This window comes from Hippocampus guttulatus, chromosome 10, assembly GCF_054856545.1.
Source record: "Hippocampus guttulatus isolate MCC_2025c chromosome 10, RoL_Hgut_1.0, whole genome shotgun sequence".
Lineage (NCBI taxonomy): Eukaryota > Metazoa > Chordata > Actinopteri > Syngnathiformes > Syngnathidae > Hippocampus > Hippocampus guttulatus.
In genome coordinates, this window is record NC_141270.1 from 7,289,038 (window position 1) to 7,304,126 (window position 15,089).

General features: G+C 43.7%; 1 protein-coding gene across 3 annotated transcripts in view; it reads right to left on the bottom strand.

Annotated features, from left to right (window-relative positions):
* Positions 1 to 4,550: 4,550 nt before the first annotated feature.
* LOC147199093 (uncharacterized) overlaps positions 4,551 to 15,089 on the bottom strand; it is a 111,431-nt gene continuing 100,892 nt past the window's right edge. Inside the window, exons 4-5 of one of the 3 annotated variants that reach the window (XM_086122025.1) lie at positions 11,439 to 11,599; positions 4,551 to 4,791 (exon numbers count right to left, since the gene is read on the bottom strand). In XM_086122025.1, the coding sequence (XP_085978151.1) occupies positions 4,777 to 4,791; positions 11,439 to 11,599 (176 nt within the window). In that variant the 3' untranslated portion in view covers positions 4,551 to 4,776. Of the gene's footprint in view, positions 4,792 to 6,338; positions 8,208 to 11,438; positions 11,600 to 15,089 lie in introns of those variants that run through there. The other 2 variants (XR_015102042.1, XM_086122024.1) reach the window with 2 other exon arrangements.

Here is a 15,089-nt window from a genome sequence, read left to right on the forward strand (position 1 = left end):
TCTTCGATACCTGCTTCTGCCGGGGGCTCATTTAAGATAATTACCTAGAAGGAATTTGCCAAAGTGCGGCACTAGCGTGGATGAGCATTACCATATCTGCATCACCATTCCGAGGTTGAGGGTTCAATTCCAGGCTGCTGCCTGTATGTGTTTGGAGCTTGCATAAAATGTTTCTCCCTGTGCTTTCTTTACGCTGGCTTACTTTCACATTCCAAAACGTGTGATATTCATTGAAGACTCAAAATCAGTGATTGGCAATTTGGAGGGGGCCACCATTTTTTATCAGCGCGACTGGGTGGCTGGGGGGGCCTACATAGGGCGGGTTCCTAACCAGATGTATCAGTATCTTATTCTTTTTCCACACTAAATGCATGTGAAAAATATCAAAAGAGGCTTCCGAAAAAATAACCTCATCTTGTGACTTTTCCCCCCATTGCTCAGGGCTCCCATCCATAAAAATTACCATTCAAGGATGGCACAACATTGCTGAACAGCACATAAATAGAACTCATGCAAGAACTCATGTGTGCATTTTTTTCCCCCCCAAAATCAACTCACTCAAAATGTTAACCAATGGCATGTTGACACGAAACACATTGCAGTGATTCTTTTTTCATTAGCCCTTTCCATGTGCATCGTACTAGGCCAACCGGTTTTGTGTTGACACGTGAAACCGATAGAAAGAAAAAGATATGTTCTTTTTTTCTGATGAAAAATGCACCGCCTGAAGCCAGTTTCCTGGAGATTTGCTCCCAAATTCCAACCACGCAAACTAGACAGATGGTTGAATAAATATGGAGTGGATATTAAATTGCAATAATTATATGAATAAAGTCAACATAATTTCCGGTGTCCCCTTGTCAGCCTTGTTTGTCGATCAAACCAGCAACTGAGCGTATGTGGCTGTTTTTAATTTTGAATAATTGCTCCCTGGATTCCAAAAAATGTTTACGCGTTCAATTAATTGGATTTTGATAGTGCGGTCATGATTGAGGCCAATGAATTCTGCCCAGCAACAAGTTGTCCTATGGTAAATCTGATGATGATGATAGCCATCTTGATGAGTTGATTCCTCGCGTGGTGGGATGCCTCCAAGTGGCGCGAGGGGGGAACGCCGGGGCTCTTGGGCCCCAGTTGTGGCTAAATGCCCACCAGCCGGCGGGGGAGGAGGTGGGGCCTCACCGGAAGGTGAGGCGCCCAGGGCTCACCCCGCTGGAACGGAGGGAAGTGGGAGTAGCCGCCCCACAACCCTCCTTAAACAAAAATCAGGCGAGGGCCCTTCCGGGGCCCGCACTGAGTGTGAACCTCGCGGGGCACCAGCGAGAGTCGTACCGGGTGTGGGACCCGGGAGGGGGGCCAAGTCCCTGACGGGGGCCGATTGCCCAGGAAGGAAGGAAGGATGAGTTGATTAAATAATAAAACGAGTGTGGGATCCTGAGATGCCTTCCGGAGGTTAAATGAATTTATGACATGGTCATCCGGCACAAGCTCAGTTAACGCCGTACTTACCGTCTTCCATCGGATTGTTTTATATTAAAGGCTAGCGAGTGTTTTTCACGACTCTTAATTATGACTTCGCTACCGTGTTAGCATACGAACTGGACTGCGGACCCTTTGTCTAGATTATTGGATCATAAATGAAAAAAACTAATCATCAAAAAATGTCTCGCAACTCACTAAACTCTTAAATTGAGGCGCTTATAAGTCCAAGATACCACCGTATTAAAATTAACAACACAATATCAGTTCTCGGCCATTTTTATCATTTGTCTACTCTGAGGGCTGACCTCGTAAAGTAAGCCCCAAGTACGACATGTCCTATTCGGTTAAACAACCTCTAGACGAATTCGGAATGCTTCCAATCATTTTGTCATCTATTCACATCACCCCAGGAACCATTTTTCACCAGCGGGGGAGCAAGGACGCCCGTAAATGCTACAAAATTGAACCGTTGGCGGTCGTCACGACACAACAGCAAAATGTCCGCCGAATCACGTCCGTGCGAGCGTTAACGTGACCGATGGTCTTCGGACCGCGCCGCCGCATAGCGGATGATGTAGCGCCGCCGCCCGCCGTGGGAAATGAGCTCATAAGTTAACCATGTAAAGAAGGCTGAGAAAACAGCATGCGCAAGTAATGAAAGCCATCAAACAATACGGCCTCGGCGAGAGGCTGAGCCGTCGCAAGTCGGCGCCGGTGGAATGGCCGCGGGAGCGTTTTACAATATTCATCTTCTCATAATCTGACGGCACGGTGACTGATCTCCCGACAGTGACTCTGTGGCGCGCGAGTGGCGATTATACGATGAAAGCGATCTTTGCATTCAGATGGAGCTCGCGGGGAAAGTGAATGGAGCGAAGCTCGTTTTTCAGTCGAGGGTCTTTTTGTTTGTGTTTGTTTGTGTACGTGTTGCCCGCAGGTCAACTGTGCAAATGTCATCCTGGGAATTGTGGGGTGGTTTTCCACCCCCCCTCCCCATTTGTTGCTACTCATCTTTAATAGGTTATGTCATCTGTTGAGCCACTACAAAAGTGTTCGGACACCTACAGGCATCTGTGTCTGGAAGCTTTGTTTTATGTCTTTGTTGAATCACCTTTTTGAAAAATTGCCAGTTTAATATTGCAACGTAACATTTATAGGCACTCAAAAAGCCATACCTTAACCTAGCTGGAGATCTGCCATTTTGGGTTTGAATTTGGCATTTTAAGGTCACTTTAAGTGAACAGTTTTATTTTGCAACATGAACGTTGGTTCATCATACAGTGTCATTGACGGGAAATTTTCGCCATTTCCACGGGAAAGCAGACTTAAGATTTATTATTTTGGATTTTTTTCTTCTTCTGCTAGCTCCCAAAATGAACACACATTTACGAGATGGAACAGAGATAGTATCATAGCCAAGTTTGATGCCTCACCATGAAATATGAAATACTAATAATTCAGCTCCATCAGGTATAAATACTGTACATTGTGTGTGGAGTTAAAATCTTTTCATTTTGTGTCTATGTTCCATATGTGGTTCCATTCCACCCTTGTAAAACATGTTAAGGCCCTGGAATTTAAAGCAAACAAAAAAAAGCCAGCGGGGGGGGGGGTAATAAAACTGAGTAAGCAAGCGAGTTGTCTGATTTACGGCAGTGGCCTGAATGGGTCATGTCCATAAATGAGTGAAATGGAGAAACATAAACGGTGAATTCAAGACAAGCTGCCACTGTCTTTTGTGCATGTGTGTGCGTGTGTGTGTGCCGTGCGCGCAACACAAACAACACAACGCGTGTAAATCATCAATAGGGACTCGTCAAAGTGTGTTTATTCATGTCGTGACCCACATATGCTCCCTAGGAAGGCCTCATCAAAAGCCTTATTGTCCTCCCTCCTCTTGCTCCCTCCTTCCTCCAGCTCGCCTTGCTGGCTCGGTCTCTCTCGGGTTCTCTTTTATACGCCGATCTCCGCATTGTGAGACAGCCACGCCGCCCTCTTTTTCCTGTAACAACCCCCCACCCCCCACCCCACCCCGCGGTCTCCCGCTCCGTAAAGTGAAACCCGGCAATAGCGGGATGGTGTCGAGCTGACAGTGGCCGTCACTCAGCATGTGGACGCGGCTCCATCTCGATCCGCGGTCACGCGGAGTTCAAGACTTGAGACAAAAAGCAGGCCCCTTTTTTTCCTCTGAGGAAAATACCACTTTGTTTTCTTAATCAGACTTCAATTTCAGCCTTTTTTTCTTGACACTTAGGCCCTTTTTCTTTTCAGAAAATGTACTTTATGATTTGAATATTACAAATGCATTCCCAAAGCATATGTTTTCACTTATAATGCGGCGGTGAGCTGATTTTGTGTACATATTTTGTTTCATTAAGGGAAGAAGTCCATCCATCCATTTTCTGATCCGCTGTATCCTCACAAGAGCCGCGGGCGTGCTGGAGCTTATCCCAGCTGTCTTCGGGCAGTAGGCGGGGGACACCCTGAACCGGTTGCCAGCCAAGTAATTGGAGAAGTTTGGTGACATAAAAAATAATAATAATAACTAAACATTTTAGTCATGATGTCATCTTATGAGTGACTTGAGGAAAAAAAACAATTGACAATCTGGAAAGCTCTCACTGAGACTATTAATTTGATGTTTCATTTGATATGCTTTGGTGGAATTAGATGTTGACCTTTTAACCAGTGAACTTTGACCTCAGGCGATCTTAAATTCAAATTTCATTGCCGCCCAAAAATAATGAGTTGATTGGCTGTCTACCTAGTATTTTTCCTGCAAGATTGAAGATGATGGGATGATTTTTTTTTTAAGTGGGACACTCCTGTGACCTTGACCTGTGACCTTCATAAATTGGTATTTACAAAGTTCCAAAACCAAAGAAATATGTTGAGTATCCCATATTTTAGTGCTCATTTATATTCATGAGAGAGCAAAAGGTCTCAAAAGGTTTGCTACATGCTTTATTGTTTTTAAGTTTGCTATTAAAAAAAGTTAATCACGCATGACCTACGTGGGAGTCACTCTCGGCGGGTGTGTTAAAAAGAAAAAAAAAGGCAACCTGCCAATGTCAAATTGTCGCAGATTTCTTTTATTTTTTTATTTTTTGTAAACGAAGTAGCTGCGACTTTAAAAAAATCAAATTCTCCTCTCTCCCAGACAGCCGGTAGCCGTCGTCAGCGTGACGTCCCACAGGAAGGCGCTCCAGAGAAAACACAGGGAGCGGGGGGGATAGGGGGGATTCCAAGGCGGAGGGCCAACATAAACGTAGCGTGGTTGAGAAGAGAGATGGGTCAGTCCAAGGACATCTGAATATGCAAGTAGAAAAAATATTTAGACAAAAAAGAAAAAGAAAAAAGGAGAGCGGTATTTGCATATCCATAAAAGATTGAATTTATCCCTTGGTGTTCATTTTTCCTCCTCAATGTTCTCGTCCAGTGAAAAGAAAGATGAAACTCTGGCATTGCTTTAAAAGCACATCCATCGGAGGTTAAGGTAACAAGTTGGCAACTGAAAGTGAAATCACAGAGTTGACACAGTAAACAACAACGGAGGAATCGTTTGTCTTGAATTGCATCGAAATGGAAGCAGGATTTTTTTTTTTTTTTCTGGACCCAACAACGTTGTACTTTTCCCTTCGTGCTTCGTCTTGGATGAGCACCCCCTGCTGCCCACGTGATGAATATTCCCACCTGCTGGAACAGATGGCACACTGGCTCAGACGTTTACCACCTCTGCTGTCGTTTTTTTTTCTTCTTTCCAAATGTTTCGCTGCCTCTTCAGGATCGTAGACGGCATTTATGTTGGTTTGTTGACTCACTGGCCGCCAGCGCCCCTGATGCTGCTTTCTCCCCCCCGCCCTCCCTCTCCCACCTCAGACGCTGCCTCAAAAACATGCCGTTTTCCCGGCAGCGTCTATTATTCAGCACTACTCCACAACAAGTAAGTCCCCCTCCGCGCCGCACACGCACCGAGGAAGACACACTGGGTGACGCATCTGTTTGATTATTTGGCACCTTCATTCATGCTTGTCAGCCAAAAAGAACCACACTGTGCAACCTTGTCAAGGAGTATGACAACCCAAATCCCGAACCCGCCCAAACTCATACACTAACCCTATTCCTCTAAACCCAAACTACATATAAAGTAATGGTAACCCTGACCTTTACCCGAACCCCATTGTCAAATTTGCCTAAATTCCAATTTCCAGTTGTAATAAACTGACGAGTCTTGCTCTCCGGGACATTAAATACACTTCCCTTGCCGGCATACGCACGTACACACACACACACACTCACACACAGTCATATCACGCATCTAAATAGCTACAATGATGCAGTTTACCACAAATTACAGAGCACATTAAGCGCTCGTCAGTTTCGCAGCCACATTTGGCACGAGCCGAGCCTTTCTCGTACTCTTTGAACCCGAGGGCCAAACGGCTTGGATGTTCTTCTCCTGTGCCAGCTGCCTCCTTTGTTGCTTTCTCTCTTAATTGAAACTCACAGTAAAACCTCCTCCTGTTTGTGATGACACTGCCCGGCTTCAAATGGAACGTACTTGATATGCAAAAATTGTCATATTTTCTCGCTGTTATGAGCAAATATTGTTTGAAGAGAGAAGGGATGAATTTACAAGTGGGGATGCATCCTGTTTAAGAACAATCCTATCATTTAAGCACCGAAATATGGCCTTTTTTTTGAGCATATATACCTGTATATATATATATATATATATATATATATATGTATATATAAAATCTGTGTGTACCGTATTTTTCGGATTATACGTTGCTCCCGATTAAAAGTCGCACCAGCCCAAAAAATGCATAATTAAGAATGAAAAATCATATGTGTCACATTTTTGGGGGAAATTTATTTGTAAAATCCAACACCAAAAACATACATGTCATCTTGAAAGGCAATTGAAAATTAAAATAAAATAGAGAACAACGGGCTGAATAAGTGTACGGTATGCTAACGTTACATGACTGTCATGCCTGGTAATGTCAGTAACGACGTAACATATTAAGAGTTATTCAGACAACTCTAGCATAAAGAACATGCTAACAAGTTTACCAAACTATGAGTTTCACTCCAAATCACTAAATCCAATGAAATCTTCATCCTCTGTGTCACTTTTAAACAATTCCTCCAACTTGGGAGGTAGACAATGTGCCGCTTCCTCTCCTACGTCGCTTACGTCAGACTCATCGGCGATTAATCAACACGGGCCGAGAGCGCCCTCTTGTGGTTTCATGTGAAAATAACATGTGAAATGACAAAATCATGTGGTAATAATTTCACAAATAAATCATTCCAGAGTATAAGCCAAACTATAAAGAAAACTGAATTATAGTCCGGAAAATATGGTGTGTATGTATATATACAGTATGTATACTGTATATACTGTATATATTCTGTATACTGTATATATATATATATACATATATATATATATATATATATATATATATAGAAAATGCACGAACTGTTTGTCAAGTCAGATTAAAAATAAAACGAAAAAAAACTCTCTTTTGCCCATCACTCCGTGACATACGTGCACTCATGTCTGAAAACGAGGTGCTCTAAAGCAGCCATGCCAGCCAGAAGCCCGACTCCACATGGGAGCTATCATGTGCCTTCCTCGCTCTTCCTTCTTTCTTTCTCTGTGTGATATTCTTGCACTCGCTGCTGACAACAAAGCGCTCTAAGGCGGCCGTGCCTGTGGACTATCCAAAGACAAAATACATGTTCGCGCTATAGGCAGAGCTAGCTAACTAAGGAGAACAAAGGCACTCAATTTCTTGGTGAAGGAGTGCCTCACGTCGGATACCCGAGTCTCTCACTCGGGTCCATTTTAGCCAAGCTCCAAAAATCAGGAAACGTGAAATGGTGAAAAGCAGTTAAATACTATGTACACATCCAGCATAGCTCCCTAATTTATTGCTACATTATTCTCAGGCTTGATCCCGTGTTTTCAGCAATTCTCTTCAAGTATGTATAATCTAGAAACAAATCTCTGTAAATGTATTCACTTAAAAAGATATACGCTCTTTTTTCCTCCTATACGTCTTTTCATATCATGTTCGTAGATTCTATAAGGATCAGTACAGTATAGAATTGACAAAAACATATTTCACACCCAAAGGAGAAAAGGTCAGTAAGAGTTGATTAGGTTTTTGCACCTTTGGACACAATCGCTCTTTTAGTGGGTGTCGAGTGAACCCTGAGCGAGGAAGGTGGCGTAGGGGTCGAAAATGACAGAGCATCAAGGGGAGGTGGGGTGTGGGGGGTGCGGTCTCGAGCGGGAAGGGGGGGGGGCGGTCAGGCAGAGGAGACGAGGAATGCATTAAAGTGAGAAAAACAAGAAATCCGAAGAGGTGATCATGAAGAAAACATTGAGGGGGAAAAAAAACCAGCAGGAAGCTGTCCTAGAAATATGCCGCTTTTTGATGATGATGCGAGAGGAGGTGGATGAGGATGGAAGTCCAAAGAAAGCACAAGAGTGATGGGAAAAGAGGCCGAGAATCTTCTTTTCAAGTCCTCGTATGTTGTCAGCTGTGTTAGCACAGCGGGAGCTCGGCGGCTTTGGGCGAGTCTTGGGATGAGGACGCCCCGGAATATGCCGGCCTTTCATATCTCACGCTCCATGCGGGTTTTGCACTGTTAGACAGAGGTTTCAAAAGTACTCCCACTTTGTACTTAAGTAGAAGTATAGATACCTGTTAAAAAAAAAAAAGAAAAAAGAAGACTGGGCAAAGTAGACAACACAACACTGTTCAATCTTTGAACGGCCTTTAAACAAAATGGATGGAAATGCCTCTCATCAATTCCTGCCCCACCCAAAAAAAATTATCAACATTTTTGTAATGTGTTTTTTTAAAAAGGAAAATAGCAACCCCTATGTTATAATTATATCTTTGATAACACTTGACGAATTCCTTATGGCACCTTCTGGTGTGCCCGAATAGGCCCCCATGGTATGGGCGTGGACCGTATAATGCAGAGACAAATGAACAAAACGTTCACAACTACTGTAAATGACGTTAACGTAAGCAGCAGTTGAAAAGAGGAGTTTGGGGGGGTTTTTTGGAAAATAAAGAATATATACCGATGACTAAGAAATGTTATGCATGTCGTCTATCTACTTGTGTTGCTGCACGGTTAGTGTTCAAATAATCGTCGATTGAAGCATGATAACGCCACCGTATAGAAAGTGGTCAAACGATGGCTCGTATCTCAAAAATGTGCAAATCCGGCCACTCGTATCTCAATACTTGGTTCATTCTGTGAGGCCTGGGTGGGAAACACATGCATATGGAGGGCGAGTGCGTGCGTGCGTGTGTGTGTGTGTAAACGCACCGAAAGTTGTATCGAAGCAATTTAGGGCTAGATTAAGTTTCAGCTATAAAGCAGATAATTCCATCACAGCGGTGCCTAAATTGAAAGACTCGATTCGCCACTGCTTTATTAAAACATTGCAACCTGTCGTACGCCGTGCCAATGACGTTCTGTTAGGAATGTATTAACCTTGATGTATGATGCTGTTCCTGTCTGTATGTGTGTGTGTGTGTGTGTGTGTGTGTGTGTGTGTGTGTGTGTGTGTGTGTGTGTGTGTGTGTGTGTGTGTGTGTGTGTGTGTGTGCGTGCGTGTGCATCGAGATGAGGGACGCTCATTCCTCAATCCTTTCTTTGCAGTCAGACAGCGACGGCGATTAGCGTTCCTCTCCATGTCATCTTCTTCTTCCCCTTCACCTTCCTTCTTTTACTTGCAGCAGCATGAAAGACATCTAAGGAGGGACTTGTTCTTCATCTGTCACTTGGTGCCTCACACCGACGACGTAATAAAAAGAGATTTAACTTTTTTTGCCTTTCGGAACCGCTTTGGGTGTTGATGTTGATATATTATCTCGTAGTTTAATTCAACAATTCTTAAAATGTCATATGAGTACCACTGGTGATGCGCAGATGCCCTCTCGAGGTACGTGACAGAATAACTGCCCGAGTACAGTTCAGTTGTATTTAACTTTAATGGTAAAAAAAAAAAATGCTTTTGTTTGGAGGAGCTTGCATTTTCTGTGCTTGATTTTATTATTTTATTATTTCTTTTACCATGAGCAAGCGAGCAGTGCGAGTGCGTGTTTTCTGGTTCGTGGGGGTCATCGTGCAGGCAGATTTTGACGTGGATGCTGGGTTTGTATAATTTTAACTAATGAACTCATACTGAATTTGCGGGGTGTTTTGGGGTTTTTTTTTGTTGGGTTTTTTTTGTAGCAAATTAAATTAGCAATTTAACATGATTTTCAGATGATGTGTTGATGTTAGCGACCAGCAGTGTATGCTAGCAATATAATGTATAATACTAACCCGAATGCTAGATTTTCATCTAGCATTGATGAATGCTAGATTTCATCTTTTCACCATCTCAAGCAAGATGGTGTTTTTTTTTTAAATTCTTGTTTATCTTTTTTTTTCAATCTCCCAAATAGGCATTTTGGAGATTTAAGGGCAACATTTTTCAACCAATTCTAACCACTGCAGCTTCAAACTGTTCGCCTCATTCGGAACATGTATGAAGATATGATAACATTCCCCAAATTCCCACATTTTCGCAATAAATTTCTCCAAAAATTCTCTTCATACCACCTTCCACGTTTCTTGACATTTTTTGACGAGTAAAGTCATGTTGAACATTCGCAGCGGTGCATGAACTCCACATGGACGTTTTTCTTCGGCCAACGTTGAAGTCGTATTTTGTAGAGTAGCCAGACATAATAAGGTGGTAATGTTTTTAATGGTTTAGATTTTCCAGTGAACTCCCTTCACCCCCCGAGTCTGACACGCACACACGCGGTGCTAATATTGCGGCGTCGTGGCAGTCATGTGTTTCTTATTGAGCGCTGTGTAATGAAGTTAGCCGGCTTTTTTATGAGCTTGGCAATAAGACGACGTGATTGAGAACATGAGGATCCAATCTGGCCTCCAAATATGAGCGTCAGTGTCGCCTTTCGGCCCTGTTTTGCTTCCCGGCGCTGTGCCAACGCAGCAAGGAGGCTCAACTGTGTGTCGGAAAGGGTCCCGTTTCTTGGTTTCTTCATTTTGAAATTCCTTTATCAAATGTTGCTGAAATCTTCTCAGGTTAGAATGACTGCACTCAACGCAACGAGGAGTGTGTTCATATTTGAGTTATGATGTTCCTTCATAATTACTTTTTTACATATTGCATCTCCATAAGTGATGGGTGGATGGATCGGTAGATTGATGGCCGGGGCAGATTGATGGTCGGGGTAGATTGATGGTCGGGGTAGATTGATGGCCGATAGATGGATGGAAAACTGGGATGATGGAAGGGTAAAATCAAATCGCGATCATGGCAGATTCATGGGCAGATTTTATTGTTTATTGATGGATAGTGTGATGGATTTTTGACAGGGAAATTGTTGGATAGATTACCGAATGGTTTGATGGGTGTATTGATGGATGATTGACTGGCAAATTGACGATGGGCGAATTTGTAGATTGATGGCTGAATGGATGATTGATTCCTTTTTTTTTTAGATTGCTTGGTACTACTTGATGCTAGATTGGGTAAAGTGATGATGGATCGAGGGTAGATTGCTGGTCATATTGATGGCTGGTTGAATGGGTAGATTGATGGAGGAGTGAGAGAGTGACGGCTTGGTTGACGCATGGTTTTCGATGGTCAGAATGGTGAGTAGAATGATGGGCAGATTGATGGGTAGATTGATCGCTGAGCGGATCAATTGATGGTTATATGGATGGACGGTCGAATAGAAGAAATGCCACATCGTGTACACGAAGGTAACTCGGTCAAGTGTACTGACTGTGACATCAAAAGTCGAAATGAAAGAAAATCTGTCCATTTTCTGGAAAGCACAGCTCACACACACGCACGCACACACACACACACACGTACACGCAGAGCGTCTTACCCGGTGGCTCCTGGTGTATTCCTGAGCCAGATGGGAATTTGTAGTGCCTCCAGCTTGTTGGAGGGCCTTCCCGCTGTTTCTGAGCTGGACACGGAAAATGTCCACGAGGGACACTGGGCTGGCACCGAGGATGGAGTGCTCCTTCCAAATATCCTCGTTCTCTGCAAAGACAGAAGGAAAACTAGCCTGAAAGATATTTCACCATTACATCCTGTTTGGGTCAAATTTGAACCTGTTTTGACATTCGACAGCAATTTAAGGAACAGCCTAAATGTCCTTGCTTCATTCTGAAATGTGATTAACTTTTCCGAAAGCAACAACAACAACAAAAATGCGTAAAATTAGTTTGTGATTTCCCCTTATGTCTTAAATCAATGGAAAATAATCATCATGGTGGGAATATTGTCATGTTGAAAGTTTAGGAATGAATGGGATTTTCATGGGTGTGTGTGTAACTTTTCCGAGTCTAGCCGTAATAATGGTTCTCCCAGAACCATGTTAGGAGCACGTTTTAGTTCATTTACAGTCATTAGCACACAATTTGAGCGGAGTCAAACGTTTAGGGCCACCCCCACGTTGAGCAATTCCTCGTTCTGCACTCAAGAGCCAGAACTTACTCGTTGCCACACTGACTAAGAAGAATGACAACGCTCCAGTCACGCACACATCATTGCGTCATTATCCGCAGAGAGGTGCCCCTATACAAGCTGTCATTGTGCCTGATTTAAAGGCAATGAGCGAAGCAGCCTTGATTGGTGGCAAATCAAGTTGGCTGCGTTCGTGCCCACAACGATGCAACCCGCCTTATTTTCAATACACTGGCTCGCGCACATCTGCGCGATTACAAACACAGATTCGAACCGGCTTATGCGCAGATTGCCGTCACCCGCTCTGCTGATGCCGACTTTGCCTCATTCTTGTCACAGCTCTTGTTGCAGGAGAGTAGTTGAAGCAACAAACATTTTTCCTTCACTTTTTCTTCACTGTTCAACTTTGGCGCACCAGTGATGGACATTATAGTTGTAAACTGTCATCGAACATGTTGCCTCCTTCACTGTCCTCTTCCTCACTCGCTTTCTCTTTTTTCCCTCCCTTTACTTGTGTAGTTGTGAGCGACTTGTCGACTCCAATCAGGCACGTCGGGCGGAAGGCGGGCGACCGAGAGCAAAAGAACTGCGGCTGACCTCTTCCTCTGTCTTGCACCATTATGGAAACGGCGCAGCGACGGTGACGGCTCGCAGCGGGGCGATCCGACTCTTGGGGAGCGTTGTCTAAAGGCTCATTATTTTAACCACGAAAAGGGGAAAGAAAAGAATGCCAAGTCAGTACTTCTGCCCCGCTAAACTTTTTCAAGGAAAGGCCTTTTAAATGGACACTTCGGAGCGGCTTCATCCATAAATACATCTGCTAGAGTGCTCTTAACGGCGTATGTAAGTGAAATAGTGCTGCTCTGAGAATGAGAGCCACGCATGAAGGAGAAAAAGAAGAGGAGGAGAGGTCATTAAAAACATTTTTTTAGGTCACAGGCGCATTTCGGTACGGTTATCATACGAGGGGCCACCAAAATCCCCCTGCGCTTGGCTCTAATAGGGACGCTAAATGAACTGTGGCCGACTTACAAGCTCCCAGGGAACTGGACAATTACAATAACACACACAGACACACACGCGGCCCTTTCCGTGAGTACAAGATGAGTCTCGACACGCATACATTATGCACAATTTGACACTTTTGTCATATAAATAGTCCACACAGGGTCGTGGTTCTCTGCCGCACGTACACAGCACACGTCAGATGAGATGCCGGCAATGCGATTCTGACACATTTCAGTTCCTGGTCAAAAGTAGGGGCACACCTTAGGTAGCCTAAGGTAACCGGTTACCTTTTGCTAGAGCAGTAAATTGGTCTGCTTGCCGTTTATACATCGCTAGCATCGATCGATGAAAATTGATATCTGATTTAATTAATATAAATGAATGAATATGGGAATGGACCGATTAAGTGACATTTCCTGTGGTTCCACACTTATGTGCCAATGCACAGAAGTTGGGAGTCCCTGGTTGAACAATATTCAGATTTTACATTACGTGGAATATTATTATTAAGCGTGTCATTAAAATGTACGAAAGTTAATCAAAAAGTACTGCAATCGCGTTTGGGTGCAAATTTCCCATTTCTTGTTAATTTAATGACATCCCCAAGAGTTCTCGTGTTGCGATCCAAGATCTTAATTTTGAGCGAGCTTCAGATGCGCCGCTGCTTCAGTGAAAGAAAAACAAAATATGGAGAGTTACGGAACTGTAATGCCCTCCCATGTGGGCAAGGAGAGCCACAGTGACTGAACGCGTCACCAAAAATACAAAATGAGAACACTCGCAAGGAGATGCGGCAGAACATAACTCACACCCAGTTGCTCATCTGCAGAATAACCGGCACCCTCTAGGCCACTCCCCTTAAAGGCACACATCCAACACACTAATACAGTATGTACACATAAAGCGCTGTATCATATGCAATATGGAGTTCATTTTGTTCGGGATTGGCGTTGAGTGTAGCGCCTCGCGATGTGTCCAGCATCGACACGTGTCCAAGTTCAGAGGCATGTAGAAGCAAGGAACAAAAAAGAAATGCGATTGCAGCTACAAGGCACATTTCGGCAGTGAAATGTTCTCTGTGAGTGGAAAAGTAGAAGAAAAAGCAGTGTCCAAATGCAATGTAAAAGGTGCGCTGGCTGCATGCAGGAGATACTCTGCAGCCCAGAGAGAAGTCAAAGTGGTTGAAATTGGTGTGGAAACACAATCAGCCACCAGATTGAGACCACCTCTGCTTGTTACCTCAGCTGAGCCCACCTGTCCTTCCTTCCTTCTTGTCCTCCCTCCCTCCATCCTTCCTCCGCCTCCATCCCCGCCACTGCTCGCAATCCGCCCCTCAGTCGGCGTCCTCTATGAAAGGGTGTTCCACTTTTTCGCCGCGCTTTGAAGTGCTGCCACCTCCTCCTCTCGTGTCATCTGCTCATCGCTGCCCGCCTTATCGTCCTCATCCATCTTCATCATCTTCTGCTGACGCCCTTCTCTTAAATCTCTTTTCTTTTTTTTTTCTGGGGGGGAGGTATCTTTCAACAAGATTTCTCCTCAGTCTCTTCTCAAGTAGAAGATTTTAGTAATTGGGATTTTACTGGCCAACAGGTACCTTGGCGGAAGATTATGCACGGCTAAATAATTGTTATTGAACTAAAGACAGCGAAAAGTGTGAAGGCAGCAGCAATAGCTGCTTATTGGTTTGAGAGTCTGATTCTTGTCCAGACCCATCCAGAACTGTACCACTAAATATGTTCCGAAATAGTAATTTAAAAAAAAAATAGCTACCACAGGTCAAGCAAGGGGGCTTGCATTGCCTTTCATGTATTTGATTGTGTTCTTCCAAAATCCCATTTTTTTTTTCAAAAGGCAAAACTTTTTTTTTTTTTTTTTTGCGCCCTCAAAAATGATCAATCAGGCACCAAAATAATTTCCGGAAAAAGTAGCCAACACAATCTAGGCTAGACACTTACTGCATCCTTCTGACGACATGTATGAAGCATTTTTGTTCATAGCTTTGAAAGATGACTGTAGAAAGCTACACTGATACACATTTTTGAATGAGCTACTGCAA